Source organism: Dama dama, chromosome 7 (genome assembly GCF_033118175.1).
Source record: "Dama dama isolate Ldn47 chromosome 7, ASM3311817v1, whole genome shotgun sequence".
NCBI lineage: Eukaryota > Metazoa > Chordata > Mammalia > Artiodactyla > Cervidae > Dama > Dama dama.
In genome coordinates this window covers 17,894,344-17,915,192 of record NC_083687.1, presented here as the reverse complement: position 1 = coordinate 17,915,192, position 20,849 = coordinate 17,894,344, and the positions used below count along the sequence as shown (strand labels likewise).

The 20,849-nt window shown below is 57.1% G+C and overlaps 1 protein-coding gene across 3 annotated transcripts in view; it reads left to right on the top strand.

Moving 5' to 3' along the window:
• Positions 1–20,352, top strand: part of TFEB (transcription factor EB) — a 47,871-nt gene extending 27,519 nt beyond the window's left edge. For all 3 annotated transcript variants that reach the window (XM_061146683.1, XM_061146684.1, XM_061146682.1), the window contains exons 2-9: positions 13,274–13,496; positions 13,586–13,840; positions 14,340–14,417; positions 16,302–16,422; positions 16,515–16,571; positions 17,269–17,344; positions 18,102–18,249; positions 19,248–20,352. In XM_061146683.1, the coding sequence (XP_061002666.1) occupies positions 13,290–13,496; positions 13,586–13,840; positions 14,340–14,417; positions 16,302–16,422; positions 16,515–16,571; positions 17,269–17,344; positions 18,102–18,249; positions 19,248–19,736 (1,431 nt within the window). In that variant the 5' untranslated portion in view covers positions 13,274–13,289 and the 3' untranslated portion in view covers positions 19,737–20,352. The remainder of the gene's footprint in view (positions 1–13,273; positions 13,497–13,585; positions 13,841–14,339; positions 14,418–16,301; positions 16,423–16,514; positions 16,572–17,268; positions 17,345–18,101; positions 18,250–19,247) is intronic.
• Positions 20,353–20,849: the final 497 nt, after the last annotated feature.

Genomic DNA, 20,849 nt, shown 5'->3' with positions numbered 1-20,849 from the left:
AAGTTTGGAAGGGATTTCCGGACGTGGTGGAGGGATATTGTGGGGCCAAGGGGCTTTCCAGAACCCATGACATTGTGCACCTTGCAGCAGCCCCAGTGACCCCCTAGTCGATGGTTCTCTCTTGGGCATCCCAGGCCTGCTTGAGGGCCCACATTTTAGGATTTTTTGGAGCCCTGTGAGCCTGGGGGCCCCTGGCCATCCAGTCCGCGGAGGTGAAAGAGGTCAGTGGGTGTGTGTTTCTGAGCTGAAGTTGAGGGTGTATGGGTGAGAGCCTTGCTACCCACCCGTGGGTCTGGGGGCGGGGGTCCCTGCTGCTCCCGAAGCTGTGTGGCCGGGGAGAGGATGGGCTTTGCTGTTGCTCGTGTATGTGTGGGAAATAGGCATGGGCTCCGTCCACTGGGTGTTGCTGCCTCCTGGGGAGGAACCCTGAGGTCAGTGCTCCATCCTGCCATCTACCATCCAGCAACCTGGGATGTGGGCCCATCTGCGGGCACGTTGCAAGGGGACCAATTAGAATGTGAGTCCCTTTGAAGCTCAGGGGAGCCAATCTTGGGTCTCTTGTTGCTCAGCTGGGTTTGGGCTCAGGCAGGTGAAGGGGAGGGGCCGAGCAGTGGGGGTGGGTAGAGTGGTCATCCAGGCCGGCTATAGGGGCCCCAGCAGCCTGCATGCCTCACGCACGGCTCAGCCACAGCCTGTTCTCAGAGTTGTCTGCTCTCTGCTGGGGCTGTTCTCTGGGCAGCCAAGTCCTGGGGCAAGGTGTGTGTGTGTGCGCGCAATGGTTTGTGTAGGAGATGCTGTGTATGTGTGTGAGTAGGCCTGTCTGGGTTGCGCTCCCACCACAGGGAACCTTATCAGCTTCCCTTTGGTTCCTGCAGGCTGTTTCCCCTCCTGCCCCGGCCAGAGGCCCGGCACCAAGTAATCGAGAGTCCAGAGCCAGCCTGGAGCCCTTATTCCTGCCTCCACCTTGACCTCGGGGCCTGAGAGTCTGGGCAGTTTGCTCAGGTTCACTGTGGGACTCCGAAGGCCTGTGCCTGCCCCTTTAAGCATCTCTTTCCACCTCGTGGCTCCCTCTCCCACCTGTCCCACTTGAAACCAGCAAGTGACCAAGCCCCATCAAGCTGCAAGTGAAGTGACTTTAACGTGCCCACCAATCTCCTAGGATGCCGTGTTAAAGTGCTAACATCCATAGGTCTGGGCTGGGGCCTGAAAATCTGCATTTCTAACCAGCTCTTGGGGATATGATGCCTGTGGGTCATGCTTTCAGTGGTGAAGTCTTAAAAGGCCCTCCAAACTCCAGCCAGATGGACACTGCTCACCTGGCCAGGGAACTGACTTTCATGGGCCACCCCCCTAGGTGCCAGACACCTCACACACGCCAGCTCCTTTGATTCCCCTGGCCTCCTCTGAGAGAGGTGGCATGACTGCCATCCTATTTTACAGATGGGGAAACTGAGGCTCTGAGAGGTTAAGTACCTGTTCTGGGTCACACAACTGAAGAGTGGCAAAGCCAGACGAGCTCTGGTCTGTTGGGTCCACAGCATACGAGCATTTTACTGAACCCAACCATCTTCCAGGGAGCAGACTCAGAAGGCAGAGATGCAGCTGAGGGGATGGCAGAGGGCTTGGACCGCAGGGAGCAGCATCCAGCCCCACCTGCCTAGCCCAGAGCCTATGACTCCCTCCCTGCCTCCTCAGGCCCTTTCCAGGCTGAATCCCACCCAGCATGCGGCCAGGCTCTGGGCACTCATGAGCCTCTGCAGGCAGAGGTTGGGTGTGCTGACCAGGCGCCCCAGCTCTACTGCCTATTGTCATGAAACCTGGAGCGAGCTGTCAGCCTCTTTGCCTCAGTTGCTCCCTCTGTGAAATGGGGGGTATATTTCTGCATCCCCAGTGGTGTATAGTTTGAGGATGACATCAGTACCATGTATCAGCTTAGAACTGTGCAAAGGAATCAGGGCAAATAGTAATGAATGCCTGGCAGTTTGTTTCCTGACGCCATGGGCCACCTTCTGCGAATTTAACGCAGTTGTCAGGGCTCATAAGTGTCTTTCTCCCTTTCTTTGCCCCTCCTCTCTTCCAAAGTCTTCTTTTATTAGGCAAAGCCTGGATGCTTCAGTTTTAAGGAGGTTGTCTTCCATGTCCTCAGAGGCAGATTAAAGTCTGAAAAAGGAAGCCAAACAGTAGGAGTTCATTGCAGTGGACGGTGGGCAGGGAGGCTGGAGACCGGAGAGGCGGCTGCAGCCGGGAGGAAGTGGAGGAAGCCCCCAAGGGCAGGGGCAGGAGCCAGGTGCCCCGGCCTGGGGCAGAGAAGGCTGGGTTTGGAGCGAGGCCCCGGGTCTGGAGCCAGAGGCTGCTCCGTGTGCGGGCTGTGCTCCTCGCTGCCGCGGGCTGTGTCCTCTCACACCCGGGTCAGCGGGCCTGCCCTGCCCAAGAGGCCGGTACTGGGGCTGGGGAGTGGTTGCTCTCTCCTAAGGAGACAGACAAGAGAAGGTTGGGTCCCCTGAGGCTGCCGCAGCTCTGGAGAGAGAGTTCCCGAGACGGCTCTCCCTGTCCCCCGCCTGCAGGGCGGCTCGGCGGGCATCCAGCCCCAGACCATCCATACGACCTGAGCCCTGCACCTGCCCCGTCACGTGACCAACCAGGGGTCCAGCTGGGAGAGGGACCCCAGGTGGGCTCACACAGCTGGGCGGTGGGACAGCTAAACACAGCTTTTCAACCCTACTCGGCCCTTTGGGAGCGGACTCATTCCAGAGGCTCCAAACTCTTGGGCCCCAAACCCATGATGGCACACAGTGACCCACTAGGCGGAGTCTTGGGCCTCAGCTTCCCTGGTGGGGGCATTGATGACCTTTCAGGCTGACCTACCACCCACAGAACTTAGCAGGGGGAGGGGATCGGGTGGGCTGGGGTGGGCAGGGGGCGGGGGTCACACAGGGCTTGAAGCCTTTGGAGACCCAGCCTTGAAACCCCTGCTCTTCAGGCCCCGTTCCTGTCTGGGGCACCATCTGTGGGCTGTCCTTCCCTCCCAGCGACCCCTCTGGATGCACACACACACCCCTGTCATCCAATGTCAGGACTCCGGTTCATGCAATCGCATGTCTGTCTAGCCTGTTTGATATGATTTCCCCCTGAGGCCCTTGTGTGGCGCACATTAACTGCCTCAGTGAGATCCCGATGTATGGTTGGTCTCCTGAGCCCCGGGCCTGGATCTGTCTTGGCCGTGTAGCAGCAGAGAGCCTGCAGGTGGGCCGGGCCTGGCCTGTGTCCTGGGGCCTCTGGGAGGGCCGAGGGATGTGCAGGCCTCTGGGACCCTCCGTAGGATTCACTGAGGACAACAAGGGGTGAGGCGGGGCTGGGAGTTTACGGGGACAATAATCCATCTCTAGGGTTCTTCCCTCTGCACCCCGGGTTTCCTTCTGATGCTGGAGCTGGTGGTGGCCACACACAGGCAGGAGACCTGGGCTGGCCTCCCCGCTTCACTGTGTCCTTGTAGTGTGACCTTGCCCAGGGCCTGGAACCCCTCTGCAAGTCTTGGTTCTCTCATCTGCAGAAGCTCTGTCCTGTGAAGTGTCTGTGGGGACGGGTGAGATCTGATCTCGGTCATGTGCTCAGCACTCTGCCTGGTCCACGGAGGGGACTCGGGCTGTTTGCTGAATGAGTGAACAGGTGGTAACTGAGCACGTGACGGGTGGTTGGACGAGCAGCCTCCCGGGGCCCCGAGTCTCCTTCTGGGAAGTCTGCCGGCTGGGATGGGGCGGAGGTTCTGAGGAAGAAAGCTGATTTCTCTGGGAGCTTCCTTGTAGCTGGGGAGACTGGCGGTGACCAGGAACAACCGGGGAACAAGACTGTGTGGCCACAGGCAGGCTGTTCAAGGGGATGGGGTGGCCGGCACGGGCTGCAGGGGAGAAGGGGAAGATGGGGGTTTCAGCCCCCTCACCCGCTCCAACCCAGGAGAGGGGCGGCTCCCCGCCGAGCGGCAGGGTGGGGGGTTCTGCACTGTGTGTGTCTGGGTGTGAGAGAGACAGACGGCAGAGTGTTTGTGTGTGTGGCCCGCCTGAGTCTATGCATATCACAAAAGCAGACACGTCCCGGGACTGTTCTGGTTTCTCCTCTGCCTGCTTCTTTCAGCCACGTGTCCCCCCTGCCCACCCGAGGCCCCCATCCTTCAAAGCACAGTGATAGTGCTCCTGGGGCCGGCCTCCCACCAGGGACCAGCTGATCCCTCGGAGACAAGATGGGCGCCTCTCTGGTCTGGGATTGCCTTTGAAGCTGCCCCCCTTGCCCTGCCCGGGGCCAGCCAGGAGGCGCCAGCTCCCACCCTTTCCTGCGGGATGTGAGCCGCCGGGATGTGGGGCTGATGGCCTGAGCCGTGGGGCCTGGAGGCCACTCAGCGGCCCGGGAGCTCTGGTGTCTGCCCTTCACGTCCACTCTCCTTCCTCTCCCTCCTCTCCACCTCCTGCCTGCGTTCAGTCAGTCAGTCAGTCAGTTCAGTCGCTCAGTCGTGTCCGACTCTTTGCGACCCCATGGACTGCAGCACACCAGGCCTCCCTGTCCATCACCAACTCCCGGAGTTTACTCAAACTCATGCCCGTTGAGTCAGTGATACCATCCAACCATCTCATCTTCTGTCCCCTTCTCCTCCTGCCTTCAATCTTTCCCAGCATCAGGGTCTTTTCAAATCAGTCAGTTCGTCACATCAGGTGGCCAAAGTATTGGAGTTTCAGTTTCAACATCATTCCTTCCAGTGAATATTCAGGACTGATTTCCTTTAGGATGGACTGGTTAGATCTCCTTGCAGTGCAAGGGACTCTCAAAAGTCTTCTCCAACACCACAGTTCAAAAGCATTAATTCTTCAGCACTCAACTTTCTTTATAGTCCAACTCTTACATCCATACATGACCACTGGAAAAACCATAGCCTTGACTAGACAGACCTTTGCTGGCAAAGTAATGTCTCTGCTTTTTAATATGCTGTCTAGGTTGGTCAGGTTATCTAAAACAAACCCCTGGGACTTCCCTGGTGGTCGAGTGGTTAAGACTCCACACTTCCAGTGCAGGGCGTGCGGGTTCAATCTCTGGGTGGGGAACTAAGATCCTGCATGTCGCATGGAATGTCACCCCCACAAAAAAAAACAAGCCCCTGACTGTACTCTCCCCGCCCCCAGCCCTGCAGTGTCCTGCGGGTCACACCTACCAGAGCAAGTGTGACTCCCAGTTGCTTTCTTTCAATGTTGGAGGCAGCCAGAGGCCCCACTGTTGCTTTTCATGACCCCCAAGAGACCTTGGGTCAGCTAAGATGATAACAACCCACTCAACCAAGTGTCTCCAGCACAGGCGATGTGCTCGGGTACTCTGCCTGCTCTTGATCTCTTTAGAACCAAGAGAGGTAGGCTTCCTTGCTCCCCACCTGCCTCTCCCAGAGTACTGCAGTGAATTACATATCATAGACAGACTTTGGAAAGAAAATCTTTTAAAACCCAAGGCTTCTGGACAGGGAACAAAGAGGGTGTCCGGTCCTGGGAAAAGCTGGCCAAAGTCTTTCTTCTGGCCAGTCTGTAAGAAGAGATAGAAGCTAGGTGGCCACTAGGCAGGACTCCCCCTACCTGGGGCCCCAACATGTAAATGGATGGAGGAATGGAGGGGACCCTTTCCTCAAAAGAAACTAAAGAATAGAAAGAGGAGACTGGCCCAGGGATGCCCCCGGTGGGCATGGATGAAGCAACGGTGAACAGTGACCCAGTGGTGACATCCCCCCGCCCCGCCACCCGTGATTTCACACTTGCAGAGGCCTCCACACAGCATCCCAGCTTGGGTCACAGCAGCTCTGTGGGAGAGGTTCCCCAGCTGGTAAGTCCCACTTGGCTGATGGAAAGACTGAGGCTAGGCTTGGACACTGAGTCAGGCCCATGTCTGGAATTCATCCCCAGGCATCCTGCTGCCAAGTTCCCACATCATCTTATGGGCAGGTATGCTGGCTCCTGGGGACCGATCTCATGACACCTCCCTACCCTTAGCTCTCTTTGGGTGCCACCCAAATGGGTGCACCCATCAGGGGGCACCCTGTTGCCCCCACCAGGTCCCCTGGGGATCCGTGACCATCTTGATAATTAGGAACAGCCTTGTCCTAAGGCGTGGGGGTTCTGTGGACACTCTTGTTCCATTTCCTAGTTCATCAGGCCTTCCTTTGCCAGTCCTCTGCCAGAGGGGGCTCCGAGAAGATAAAACAACCCCTAGTCCTGGAATCTTCCCCCGTCTTCCCTTCCCAAGGCTGAAAGGTTACCCAGGAGGTCGCGGGGTCCGTCCCCCTGCCTCCGGGAGCCACAGCACCTGTCCAGGAGGCCTTCCTTTAGTGATTGGTTTGATTTCCCCTCCGCCACAACTGGGCAGTTCCCACACAACTGGTGGTTTGCAACAGACTGGATCAGAAGAAAACTTCTTCCGACCGCAGAGGCATAGAACGTAATAAATGGCTTAACCAGGCACCCTGGCCTCTGAGCGTCCACACTTTGTTGTTTCAGCCGCCAGACATAATGTTTTTTCCTAGGAATACAGGAAATTATCTCTACCCTTTGAGGAAGGGCAGAATTTTTTCTGCTTGTGTTTGAGAATTCCAGACCATTCCCTTGTCCCAGGCACCCTCTGGCCCCTGAGCTAGATGAAAGAGATCAGCTGCTGAAACCCTTTGATTGGAGGGGGGCTTCTTCAGTGGGAATCCCTAAAATAAAATGTGACCACCTTGCCCCAAGTGCGGGACTGGGGCCAAACTCTAAGCCCCAGGATTAGGGTGGTGGAGTCAGACTGCCAGCATCCAGCCTAGCCGCTCATTAGCTCTGCGACCTTTGGCAAGTGACAAACTTGCCTCATCTATAAGGGGGGGCGGGGGAAGGATAGTACTGGTGCTCGTATCATAAAGTAATTGTGATAATTATTAATAAATAAGATGCATTTAAGCATACCTGGTGCATAAGCAGGTCCATACGTGGTCCATAAGCATCAGTTTATTTTTCCTCGTTAGGAAGATATACATGTTCATTATAGAAAAAGAACAACATTCCAAAATGTAAAAAGAAAGAAAAAATTGTTTGTGATTTCATCATCCAAAGAAGTCAGTAATATTTTAGTTTATTTCCTCCCAAGAGGTTTTTTTACACATATTTTACACAATGATGATCAGATTTTATATATAACTTTGCATACTACTTTTTATCACTTGACATAACCCTGTGTTACTTATTATAAACACAACATTCCACGAGGAGGATCACAACCTTTTTTTTTTTTTGATCCTCCTGTGTCTTGTGGGATATTAGTTCCCCAACCAGGGATTGAACCTGGGAACCTGGGTCCTTAGCAGTGAAAGTGCAGAGTCCTAACCCAGAGTGGGACCCCTAGAGAATTCCAGAATGCAACATAATTTAACCATCCTATTGCTGGACATTGAGATTATTTTTGATTTTTCTCTATAGAATGTGATGGACATCTTTATGCATAAAAGCCTTTCCTGTATTTGAGACTTCTTCTTCGAGCTAGTGGATATTTTTAAAGGCTTTGATATTTTTAAAGGCTTTGATACCAAGCTACCCTTGGGCAGTGGTGTTGAAGCTGCCTGGTACCAAAGGCATTTTAAAGTCATAGTCACACTTGGGTGGGGGAGGGGAAGGGTAATTTGTTCAACACTTCTTTTACATTCTTTAAGGTCTGCCCTCATTCTTCTGTAAAATTTTAGTGAAAGTATGACACACTTAGAGAAAAGTGTGCAAATTGTTGAGTGAGCATCTGGATGCATTTTCATAAACTCAATCCTCCCATGTCACCAATACCCGCATCAAATTACAGAACGTTCCTAGTCCTCCCAGCCCCCACCCCAAGCTGTCCTGTGTCACCTCCCCATCACTCCCCCCAGGGGTAACCAGGATCCTGAATTCTAACATAAAAGATTTGTTTTTCCCGTTTCTGACCCGTGTGTATATCAATCACTGTATGTGCCTGTTTGGCTTCTTTTGTTCACCGTTACGTCTGTGGGAGTCATCTGAGTTGTGTTTAGCAATAGTTGGTTCACTCCCATCGCTAAGCTACATTCCAGGGCATGGAGATATCACCTCTTTATCCATCTTCCTGTTGATGGACATTTGAGTGGCGTCCAGTTTTGGCCACTATCTATAGCGCTGCTGTGAACATTCTAGTCCGTGTCCTCTGGCGGCCACTGGGATGCTTTTCTGCTGGGCAGACACTTAGGAATGGAGTTGCTGGCTCTTGAGGCTCTATGTGTTTTCTGCTTCCTGCTCATATTTTTTAAAAGATCGCCTGGAAGAAGGAAAAGTTCCCAAGGCAGTTCAGGCCCCGCACGCAATTGAAGGGACGTGCCTCAGTTCAGGGCTGTTTGGGGGGCCCCTCATGAAGATCACGTCCCCTCCGAAGGTTGATGTCGGGGGCTGTAGGGGAACCTGAGTTGGGCCCTGGGTGCTGGCATGTGGCTTCTGACCCTGACCTGTGCTTCCGGAGGCCACTCAGTGTCCTCACCCAGGGTCCTCAGCTGGCCTAATGACCACCTCGCTGAGCAAGGCAGGGCTTGGGCCAGATTCCAGGTGGACCTGGGGAATCCCACCTTTGGACATGATTGGAAGCCGGTGGGGCTCCTCACAAACCCCTAGACGCTGCCTTACTCCCTTTCCCCTTGTTTTTAAAGAATCACAACAGAGACTTCGTTGGTGGTCCAGTGGTAAGAAATCTGTGCTTCCATGGCTAAGGGTGCGAGTTTGACCCCTGGTCAGGGACTTGGGATCCTGCATGCCTCGCGGTGCGACCACACACACACACACACACACACAAAAGAATCGTACAAGTAGCACGTCTTCATAATCCTAAAAGTTAACTGCTTCGAAAGTGGGATGAGAAACTCTAAGAACCCCTCTTTGCCCCTCCCACCCCACTGCTCTTCCCTGGAGGTAACTACAGCGAACAGTTTGGATGTTGGGGGCCCAGATGAGTGCATAAAGAGTAGCGGCTGTGAATCAGGCTGCCTGGTTCAAACCGCCATCTTGCTACTTATCAGATATGTGACTTTGGACCAGTGACTTCACCTTTCTGCGCCTCAGTTTCTCCCTGGAAATTGAGGGCAATACTAGTAGTCACTGACTCGGGTTGTTGTGAAGAACAGATGAGTTAATATTTGAAAAGCCCCTAGCGTAGCCCTGACCATTAGTAGGCATTCAGGAAGCATCCTGATTCTTCCAGTCTTTTCTACACATTTATTTATTTCCTGCCTCAGTGGGCTCTGGCTGTACATTTTATTCTGCAGTTCGATTTGTCCACTCAATGCTGTGTCTCTGAGATCTTCTTCCTGATACCCGAGACCTTCCTGTCTTGGGACCCTCTTTCTACTTGCCTCTCCACACTGATCTCTCCCATCTTTCCCCTCCCTCTGTCCACATCTTTCCTTGGGAAAGGTTCTGACCAGCTGTTCATACTAAGGTGTAAATGACTGACAAGCGAGGCCCCACACAGGCTGGTGTGAAACCACCTCTGGCCCCTGACCAGAGAAGGGCGTGCTTCAGAGAGGAGCCAGGATCCACCCACTATCGAATGCCTAAGGGCTGTTAGCCTGAAGAAGGAAATGGCCATCCACTCTGGGATTCTTGCCTGGAGAATCCCATGGACGGAGGAGCCTGGTGGGCTGCAGTCCATGGGGTCGCAAAGAGTCGGACACGACTGAGCGACTGACACACACAGGGCTGTGAGGTGAGCTCTGTACACTCGCCGTGTCTCCTAGAATCCTCACAATAAGCCCATGAGGCAGCTGCCATCACTGGCTCCATTTTCCCCAAGGAAGAAACCAAGGTTGAGTGGCTTTCCCGACATCACCCAGCCAGTACAGGCAGAGCAGGCACTTTGGCTGCCTCCGTTGGATGGAGAAGCCCATTTTGGTCACAACTAAACTAGAACCCGGACACAGCTCAGCGGCAGGCTCTTCGTGTTACTGGGTTATGCACAGTGGAGCCTTGCCAGGCCTGGTAGGTCTGTGGTCAGATGTTGGGGAGGGTCTGGGGCATTTTGGACTTCCCGTGTCCCTCCTCTCAGCCCCTCCTGATCAGACTGGGCACCAGGGAGGCTGTGAGTGGCCCTTAGGCGCTGAGTGAGCACGTGTGCTTTGGGGCTTGCTGGGGAGGGGAGCCTGGAGGCAATGAGAGCCACTACCATCTGTGCCCTCTCCGGGACCACCCCATCTGCCCTTGGATTCCCTCACCCCTCAAGTCCCACCCTAAGCTCAACACCCATCCCACCGAGCCACACCACACCCAGAGCAACCCAGGTGGGGAGGTGGAGTGAGCAGAGGATGGGGCTGGGACTCAGCGAGTGGCAGCAGCTCTGTGGGGGGGTGACAGCTTTGGCAGTGGGGGTGGAGGTGGGGGAGCCACCCTCTGTCCGAGGACAGGGAACAGGCTATGGCGTTGGACACCCTCTGATATGCAGACACCTTGTGGTTTGCAATTCAGCATCCTCTCCCTGAGGCTTTCTTAGACCCCACGTGAGTCGGCAGGGTTTCCTGCGTCCATTTTACAAATGAGCAAACTGAGGCTGGCACAGCCAGTGAGAGGCTTAGCCGGGGCCCGAGCCCAGGTTCTCACCCAGCCCTTTGTCAGAGAAACAAGGGGCTCGTTCTCCCCAAGTCCCCCCGGGGCCGGCTGGCACTGCCAGGCCCAGTGTCTGCATCGCCTCACCGCCCGCTGGGGCCAACTGAAGTCAGATTGTTCCTGCTCACTGCTTGTGTGAGCAGGCAGGGGGTGCAGCTGTGAGGGGAGTAGGCCGGGGTCGGAGCCCATGAAGTCTGCAAGGCTGTAGTTGGGGAGGAGGCCCAAAGACAGGCCACCCCTCTGTGGGACCACAGGACGGCTGTGTCCCTGCCACGGGACGGAGGAGGGCGGAGAAGAGGGGCGTCTGCCCCTTTCTCCCTGGCGACTGTCCTGTTGGGAGCTGGCCAGAGACCCCTGGGGCTGAGGCAGCCTCTTCAGGAATTCCTAGCCTAAGGGGGCAGAAAATCAAGGAAGGGAGATGAGGTAATGGCCGCTGACTACTCAGCCCTCAGGGTGGACGGAGCCTCTCCACTTTACGGGGCAGGCTGCGGGGTGGTGAGACGGAGCCCTGGCCTGGGGTCGGGTGGCTGGGGCTCCATTCCTGGCCCTGGATCAACCAGACGTGCAACCTGGGACAAACAGCTTCCCAGCTCTACACGGAGACATGATGGTCTGCAGAACCCCCACCCCCAGCCACAACGGGCTGGGGGGCCAGACTGGCATTGGGTCCCGGCTCCGTTCCCGCTGCAGCATACTTAGCCTCCCTGTGCCACTGTCTCTCCTCATCTGTAGGAGCAGAATAATAACCAGAGCTACCAGAGGGGGCTGTTTGAGGTGAAAGGGTCTGGAACCCTGCCCAGCATACAGTGAATGCTCAGATAGGATGCAGATTATTATTAGTTCCCTGATCTGGTGATTTTCACTGAATATTTCCCAGTGTGTGCTCAGTCGCTCCGTTGTCTCTGACTCCTTGCGGCCCCATGGGTTGCAGCCTGCCAGGCTCCTCTGCCTACGGAATTTTCCAGGCAAGAATACCGGAGTGGGGTGCCATTTCCTTCTCCGGGGGATCTTCCCAACACAGGGATCGAACCCATGTCTCCTGCATTGGCAGGTGGGTTCTTTACCACTAGCGCCACCTGGGAAGCCTGTATTTACCAGGACCTTCCTCTAATGCCAACGTAGTCTGATGTCTGGCACTCGGCAGAACATGTCAGCCTGTACTGCTTTCCTTTGTCACCCCCTGAGGCCTGGGTCTCATTCCGAGGACCTTGGGGTGCGGCTCTGGCCTCTGGTCTACACTGCGGCTGACCCGCCAGCCGTGTGCTGATCCACCACTTACCTACTCAGTTTACCAAGTGCCCTCGCTGCGCCCAGGGAGGACGAGGTGCCCCGAAGCGCCCTTCTCTGTGCAGGGTTACAGGGACCCAGGGACTTGCCTTTCTCACTTGCTGGACTGTAGATGCCATGATCTCAGGGCCTACAGCTGGCTCAGTGCTGGATGGCCAGTGCTGGTTCATAAATAGTAAACATTCCCTGTATACATTTGTAGAGGCCTGAGGCACAGCACTGAACAAGACAGACAAAATGCCTGCCCTGGGGGGAGTTTGCATTCCTGCTGAGAGAGAGATAGAGGATGAATTGAAATAACTAAGCAAAAATGCATAATATTTAAGATGGTGATAAGTGCCATGGAGAAACATACAACAGGGAAGGGGCATAGGGTCGGGGGTGGGGGTGCTGGTTTTGCAGTGTTAAGTAGGGTAGGAGGTGACACGCTTGAGCGGTGGGGGTGAAGGAGGGGCCATGGTGGCATCCGGGGAATGGGCACCCCAGGCAGCGGGAAGCGCAGGTGCAAAGGCCCTGAGGCAAGGAAGCATGCCTGGTGTGTTTGCAGCATTAGGTGTGGCTGGAACAGGTGGGACAGGGAGGAGCGTAGGAGGTTGATGGGGTCACCAGAGACCATCAAGTGGGGACAGATCAGAGAGGGCTTTTTATGGGAAGGACTTTGGCTTTTACACGGAGAGAAATGGGAACCAAGGAGAGTTCTGAGCCGAAAGAGAGACAGTCTCTAACTCAGGTTGTTACAGGATCCCTCTAATTATCGAGTTGCAAGTAGAATGTCGTGGGGCCAGCAGGAGGTTAGGAGGCGCCGTAGGGAAGCGAGGTAAGGCATGGCAGAGCCTGGGTCCGCCCTGGGGGCAGCGAGGCAGGAGCAGAGGAGGATGTATCTGAGGTCATATCTGGCAGGCTTACCAGGTGGCATGAGAGAGAGAAAGGGGTCAAGACTGACTCCAAGTTTGGGGGGCTGACCTACTAGAACAAATGAGGGCAGCATGGACGAATCTCTGGCCCAAGAAACCAGCAGACTTGGATTTAAGTCTCGGCTTTGCCATCCACTTGCTCAGTGACCTTGAGCAAATCTCTCTCGCCCCCTTCCTGCTCCTGTGAAATGCGGTCACCTTTGTCCTGGTCTCTTCCCCAAGAGTCCCTGCAGTCTGTTTGGCTTGTTTTTGTTGTTGTTTTGTGTTTGTGTTTGGCCACATGTGCGGTTTGCGGGATCTTAGTTCCCAGACCAGGGACTGAGCCCAGGCCCCCTGCAGCGGAAGCTCGGAGTCCTCAGCCCCGGCCTGCCAGGGAAGTCCCGGGACCGCGTGCAAGCTGCAGGGCCCCCGCCTCACTGCCCTGCGCGCGCCTGTCCGCAGGGAGCCGGCGGCCGCCATGGCGTCGCGGATCGGGCTGCGCATGCAGCTCATGCGGGAGCAGGCGCAGCAGGAGGAGCAGCGGGAGCGCATGCAGCAGCAGGCCGTCATGCACTACATGCAGCAGCAGCAGCAGCAGCAGCAGCTGGGGGGGCCGCCCACCACGGCCATCAACACCCCCGTCCACTTCCAGTCTCCGCCGCCCGTGCCCGGGGAGGTGCTGAAGGTGAGGCCCGGGGCTCGGGCCGGTCCCCTCCACCCCCCTGCCCCGGTCCCTCGGAGCTCCAGCCTCTTGCCTCCTCCCGCCTCTCCCAGGTGCAGTCCTACCTGGAGAACCCCACCTCCTACCACCTGCAGCAGTCCCGGGACCAGAAGGTGCGGGAGTACTTGTCTGAGACCTACGGGAACAAGTTTGCCGCCCACATCAGCCCCGCCCAGGGCTCCCCAAAGCCCCTGCCAGCCGCCTCCCCAGGCGTGCGGTCCGCACACGTGTTGTCGTCCTCAGCCGGCAACAGTGCTCCCAACAGCCCCATGGCCATGCTGCACATCGGCTCCAACCCCGAGCGGGAGGTGAGTGAGGAGCTGGCCCGTGCCTGCCACCCTCGGAGCTGGGGCCCCGTGCTGTGCTCCTGAGGCTCCCAGTCTAACGGCAGAGGCAAGGCACTGCCCTCAGGGAGCCCCGGTCTGAGGGGAGACACAGCCCTGCCCTCAGGGAGCCCCAGTCTCCCAGGAGAAACATCATCCCTAGTTCGGAAAGCTCTGCTAGGAAGAAACAAGAGACTCATACCGGAATGCCCAGCACACCTGCAAAGCCATGTCCTGACAGAAGGTATAAAGCAATCTCCCTGGGCAACTTGGCTCCCTAGGAAGAGCCCTAACCTGGGCCTTGGGGCCTGGGGAACCCGGACAGCTCATCGTCTCTCTGGGCCTGTTCCCTTATCCCCAGATGAGCGGGTGGGGTGTGGGCTCCAGGGTCCCTCAGGTCAGTGGCTGTCCAGTACCCCTTCCCCTCTGCCTTTCTCCATGTGCCTTCTCCCACAAAGAGATTTTTTTTTTCTTCCTGTTTCAGTTTGATGTCATTGACAACATTATGTGTCTGGACGATGTCCTGGGCTTCATCAATCCTGAAACTCAGATGCCCAACACGGTACTGCTGGCCAGGGCGGGGCGGGTGTGTTAGGGGGAGGGGCAGAGGCCCCCCAAGAGCCGTGACCCAGGAGAGAACTAGAGACAGGGTCCTCACCTGGGCGGAGATGGTGTCTCGCTGCAGAGATGAGAGTCACCTCCACCCAACCATGTGACGAGGGCCAGACCCGGCAGAATTTAGCATCCAGAGACATGTCCCTTAGCCTGTGTGAGTGGTGGGGCTTCAGCGGGGAGGGGTGTCTGGGGAAGGCTGCCTTAGTTAGGATGGGGACAGGGGGGCAGGCACTGGTGCTGAGGGGAGCAGTGTGGCTCCAGGAAGGCCTGGAGCAGATAAGTTCCTTTGGGATATGGGGCTCCTCTCCTCTACCTGGTAAAGAATCCACCTGCAACGCAGGAGACCTGCGTTCGATTCCTGGGCTGGGAAGATCCCCTGGAGAAGGGAAAAGCTAGCTACCCACTCCAGTATTCTGGCCTGGAGAATTCCATGGACTGTATAGCCCATGGGGTTGCAAAGAATCAGACACGACTGAGTGACTTTCCCTCCTCTACCAAGGGCTTCGCTGGCGGCTCAGAAGGTAAAGAATATGCCTGCGATGCAGAAGACCTGGGTTCCATCCCTGGGTTGTGAAAACGCCCTGGAGAAGGGAATGGCTACCCACTCCAGTATTCTTGCCTGGAGAATCCCATGGACAGAGGAGCCTGGTGGGCCACAATCCATGGGTTCCCAAAGAGTTGGACACGACTGAGCCACTCACACACACACACACACACACACCTCTACTAAGCCTGGGGCCAGCTGAGCACAGGCCTGCGCCCCTCCCTCTGAGGGGGAAGTGCTATCTGGCCTGCTTGGTCCCCTGCCTCCAGCAGCCTCTTAGCCGCATTCATGGTCCAGGCTTCCCCCACAGGTCCCGGGGTGGGTGGGAAGGGGCCAGGCTTAGAATCTAGACGCCTGTCTTTGGCTGTGACCTGGGAAGTCCCTTAACTGTTCTGAACCCCTGGGGATGGTGCCTTCTACCCACAGGTTGGTGGGCAAATTAGATAGGGCCAGACACTGGGGGCGAGTTCTGTGCAATGGGGGGCAGGTATTTACACTGAGCAGGTGAAACTGGGGCATCTCTCCCCTTTTTTTGGAGTTCCATGAACCTTAGCTGCTCACTCCCGCCCTTGGGGCCCCGGCCCTCGACACTGTGGGAAGTCAGGGAGTCAGTCCTCCACGACCGCCACCCTGGGACCAGTGCCCAGTGGCTCAGCGGGATGGGAAGCCTGCTGCTGCCAGCAGGGCCGTGGAGGGCTGGGAGCAGAGAGGGCAGGGCGCAGCGTCTGGCTCTGTCAGTGGTTCCCCCTGTACCCTGCAGGGTTCTGGGCCTGTGATTTTGCTTTTTGTGCACATGTGGTGGGAGATCTTTCCAGAGCTCAGATCTGTTCCTGTGGGGCCCCCGTTTAACCCCTCAATGGCTGCCTGTTGCCAAGCGGCAGGGTCTCTGCAAGTGGAAGCTGCCCTCCCAGGTCCCCCAGCATTGCCCACCTCACGCTCTGCGCTCCGGCAGCTCCTCCTGGCCGGCTTCTCTGCTCAGCCACCCTCAGCGTGCAGTGCCCTTCCTCACCACGCCCTCTGGAAACCTTCCAGAAACTCCAGATTAGGTGCCCCTCCCCCGGGCTTCCACAGGCCCTATCTCCCCTCCCGCTGATTCCAACAGCACTGGCTGGCTGCTCGCTGAGGGCAGGGGCCGCCTCTTCTTCAGCTCTGGACTCTGCCCGGGCTCTGACCCCAGCGCGGCCGCTGTCCTGGGAAATCGCTATTGCTGGGGCGATGGGCCCTGGGGACACCCCCCCACAGAACGGGGGCCACTCACCGAGTCTTCTTCCTCGCCTCTTCCTGCAGCTGCCCCTGTCCAGCAGTCACCTGAATGTGTACAGTGGGGACCCCCAGGTCACCGCCTCCCTGGTGGGCGTCACCAGCAGCTCCTGCCCAGCTGACCTGACGCAGAAGCGTGAACTCACAGGTACCGCCCCGCTGCCTCCCGGCGGCATGCCCCCCATCCCAGCTGGGTCTCCCCAGCGCCTCACCTCCCAGCTCTCCTCTCCTGTTCTCCAGATGCTGAGAGCCGAGCCCTGGCCAAGGAGCGGCAGAAGAAAGACAATCACAACCTCAGTGAGTCTCCCCTGCCCCTCTTCCTCCTCTCACCTGGGCTGGCTCCAAAGCTACCCTCTGATCTGCAGCTTCTAGGAAGGATTCCTTACATGAGGCCTTAAAATCCTGGCATTGGCGTGACTGGATTCAGCCTCTTCCCACCAGTCCTTGCTAGGAGGTAGGGGAGAGAGGCGCTCCAGGGAAGAGATATTCATGAAATTCCCAGAACTTCAGAGGGAATGAGTTTATCAGACTGTTTTCTTTAGGGCGTGGAGCATTCTGAGCAGTGGAGAGAGGCCTCTCCAGGCAGCTTTGTCCCCCCTTAATCATGTCTGGCCTGCCCCCAACCCCCCACCCCCACAGCCACCCTATTTGGCTGTGGGGATGGTGATTCAGTTGCTCAGTCATGTCCGACTCTTTGAGACCCCATGGCCTGCAGCACGCCAGGCTTCCCTGTCCTTCACCATCACCCAGAGCTTGCTCAAACTCATGTCCATTGAGTCAGAGATGCCATCCAACCATCTTGTCCTCTGTCGTCCCCTTCTCCTCCTGCCCTCAGTCTTTCCCAGGGTCTTTGCAATGAGTTGGCTCTTCGCCCATGTAGTGGTCACCCGTTCCTTCCCAGAAGGACTAAGGCATCCCTCCTTGGGCTGGACCCTTCTCCCCAGGTGGGGTCCTCATCTCCCTAATTGTTTCCCCTGAAATTTGTTACTTCTAGTTGAGAGGCGACGGAGGTTCAACATCAATGACCGCATCAAGGAGCTGGGCATGCTGATCCCCAAGGCCAATGACTTGTGAGTGGATTTCCTAGAGGAAAGGGAGGGGAGGGCAGCAGCTCACAGGTATTATCTGCTGGTTGCCAGGGGGGAGGGATGGGAAGAAAATCCCCTTTTGCTTCTTAAAGATCTTATCATGTTTGGGAAAAGAAGAACCTTCCATCTCCCAACTAAGAAAGGCTCAAGACAGGAAGGAGGAGTCCAGGTCCCAGAAGTGAGGGTGGGGTCAGGGGGGCTTCCTGGAGGAGGAGTCATGCTAGGAAAGTTTGCTGAGGCCACCAGACTGGTGCAGAGGTGGTCTGGGGGCAGAAGTCATGAGGGCTGAGAACAGGTGTGGGTTTTGGTGGCAGAAATGGGAGGCCTGGGGAATGAGGCTGCTCTGAATTGCCTGGTTCCTGGGATTGCAATGCAGGAGAATGGGTTCCCTCCCTGGGTCGGGAAGATCACCTGGAGAAGGGAACAGTGTTCTTGCCTGGGAAATCCCATGGACAGAGATGCCTGGCGGGCTCCAGTCCACGGGGTCGCACACTAACCCTTTCACTTGGGATTAACGAGGTGGGTGGTGGCCCCACAGTCACTTGGGAGGGCCCATTTGCAGATGGAGATTGGCCTCCTCCCTAAATAGGGGTTGGTCAGGTCTGGGGTTTGGGGCAAAGTTGGGACAGGCAACATCAACTCTGAAACCATAGCAGGGTTTTACGTCCACTCACAAAGCTCCTGGCAAATCCTTGCCCCCTCCTCTGAGCATGAGCCTCTGATTCTGCCTGGCCTGCAGGGACGTGCGCTGGAACAAGGGCACCATCCTCAAGGCCTCTGTCGACTACATCCGGAGGATGCAGAAGGACTTGCAGAAGTCCCGGGAGCTGGAGAACCATTCTCGGCGCCTGGAGATGACCAACAAGCAGCTCTGGCTCCGTATCCAGGTCTGGGCCTTGCACCTGGTCCTCTTGGGTAGCTCTGACTCCTGACCTCTGGCCTGAGTCCTGACCCCAGGGGCAGTGCTTACACTTCTGCAGTTGGAGATGGAGGGATGATCCCCATGGGGAGGGAGGACGTATCAGTCAGGATGTTACTGTTGGGTAACAAACAATCCCCAGCAACTTTAAGCAGCAGATGTCAGCTGGAGGGTCTGCTCTGCGAGACTCTCATTTTAGGATTCAGGCTGGTGGACAGGCACATCTAGAGCTGTCCCATGTCACTCTTAGGGTCCCTTCTGCTCACATTTCCTTGATCAATGCATGTGCTTGCATTGATGCATGTGCTTGCCCCCACAATGGGGGCAGGAAAGGGTAAACCTACCTCTGTGGGAGGCAGAGAGCTGGAATTACTTGGCAGGGAGTTCCCACAGTGAGCAAGAGAAAGAACAAAGGCTTGGGAAAGTCTATGCTACCACCTAGAGCCACCTAGTCCTGGCTCTGTTGCTGAAGGCCTTTTGTCTTCTTTGGGCCTGACACTGGTCACCTATATAAAGGGCGATTGGACTGCAGCTTCAAAGATTTTCTATTTCTTATGGCAGATAATACAATTCACACTGCAATCCAGCACACATAGTCAGCTCAAAGTGAAAAAAAAATCAAAGTTTCATGAAAGAACCCTCATCCTTAATAGATGCAATGCAGTCTGATAATTTCTAGTCTAGTCTAGTCTAGGCAAGTCTATTTCAATTAAAAAAAAAAAAATAGAAAGAGAGCTGGTCAAGACTCAACTGTAGTGGTTTCCCAACCCACTAATGAGTTGCGACTTGTAGCTGGAAAACACGCTGGTGAAGACTCTAGAGCTGCCCTATATTTGCTCCCAGCTGAGATATTTTGTGGTCTTGGGTGTCACAAAGGGAGGGTCAAGGGCAGCAGCGGGGGCTGGGGTGGGTGGCAGCAGGTTCCCAGGGGTGGGCGCCTCCAGCCTCTGTCTGTCCTGCCCGCAGGAGCTGGAGATGCAGGCTCGGGTGCACGGCCTGCCCACCACCTCGCCCTCCGGCATGAACATGGCCGAGCTGGCCCAGCAGGTGGTGAAGCAGGAGCTGCCCAGTGAGGAGGGCCCGGGGGAGGCCCTGCTATTGGGGGCCGAGGTCCCCGACCCCGAGCCACTGCCGGCCCTGCCCCCCCAGGCCCCGCTGCCCCCTCCAGCCCAGCCGCCCCAGCCACCGTCCCCATTCCACCACCTGGACTTCAGCCACAACCTGAGCTTTGGGGGCGGGGGCAACGAAGGGCCCCCGGGCTACCCCGAACCTCTGGGGCCAGAGCATGCCTCCCCGTTCCCCGATCTGTCCAAGAAAGATCTGGACCTCATGCTCCTAGACGACTCCCTGCTCCCGCTGGCCTCCGACCCCCTCTTCTCCACCATGTCCCCTGAGGCCTCCAAGGCCAGCAGCCGCAGGAGCAGCTTCAGCATGGAGGAGGGCGACGTGCTGTGACCTGGGCGACAGGGGCGGGCCTGGGGGCTGGGAGGGCCAGGACCACCGCCCCCCCACCCTTCAGGCGGCACTTGTGTGTGAAGGAGCCCCTGCCCGGCCTCACTCCTCCTGTTGGCACCCCCACCCCGTGTGGACATAGAGCCCGCTTGGCAGCCCGTGGATTGGAAGCCCCCCGCCCGGGGGCAGCCCTCTTCAACGGGCCGGGCAGGAATAGGCCTGCAGCCCGGCCCCTCCCAGAGATGAAATCGCGAGGGCAAGGTGAGGGGGTGCCGCAGAGGGGGACAGGGTGTGCTGGGGGTAAGAAGACATCTTACCTTCGCGCCTGGTCCCCCCACCAGTGAAGGAGGACTCGTTGGAGCCAGGGGTCCAGAAGTTCCTTCTCGGAGGCACGGACTGGTCCAGGGGTGCCCAGGCCTGCCTTTCTGGCACTCCCCCACCCACAGGTGGGGCCCCCCACCCCCCTTTGGTGCTAACAGCTCTCCTCCCGGTGGTGTGAGGGCGGGGGTGGCCAGAAGAGGGGGCGCTGGGTTCAAGCTAGAATGTGGGGTCACTGCTGGAAGAGCAGCTCCCCTCGAGGCTCCCCACTTTGTGCCTTTAGTAAACACTGTGCTTTGTACTGGCTTGTCCTGTCTCTTTGGGGGGGGGGGGGAGGGGTCTGGGGGCCAGCAGACGCCGGGGAGGAATCAACCCAATGGGCTCACAGTTCCAATGCCCCCGAAGGGGATCCGCGATGGGAGATACGGACAGAAGGGACTGAGTCCATCGCCTGGAACCCCCCATCTCCCTAGCAGGGCCCCCTCGGAAGCTAGAGATGGAGCCTCACTTAGGGGTCTTGGGTGCTGCTGGGGGCTGTGTCCCTCCCCGCGGCCACAAGGTGGCGCTGCCGCCCCGCCGGTCTCACCTGAAGCTGAGGCCTGAGTTGGCCGAGCCGGGTAACTGGGAGACCCCGTTGCTTGGAAACCAAGTCTACTGCTCCTGGGCACTGTGGGCCGAGGACGATGGGCATGTTTCTCCTGTCCCCACCCCCAGTTCTCTCCTCTCCATAGGTGGGCTGCCTGCTCTGTGGGGGCAAGGCCCAGGACAAGCTCCCTAGGTTATAAGGGGCTCTGCCCT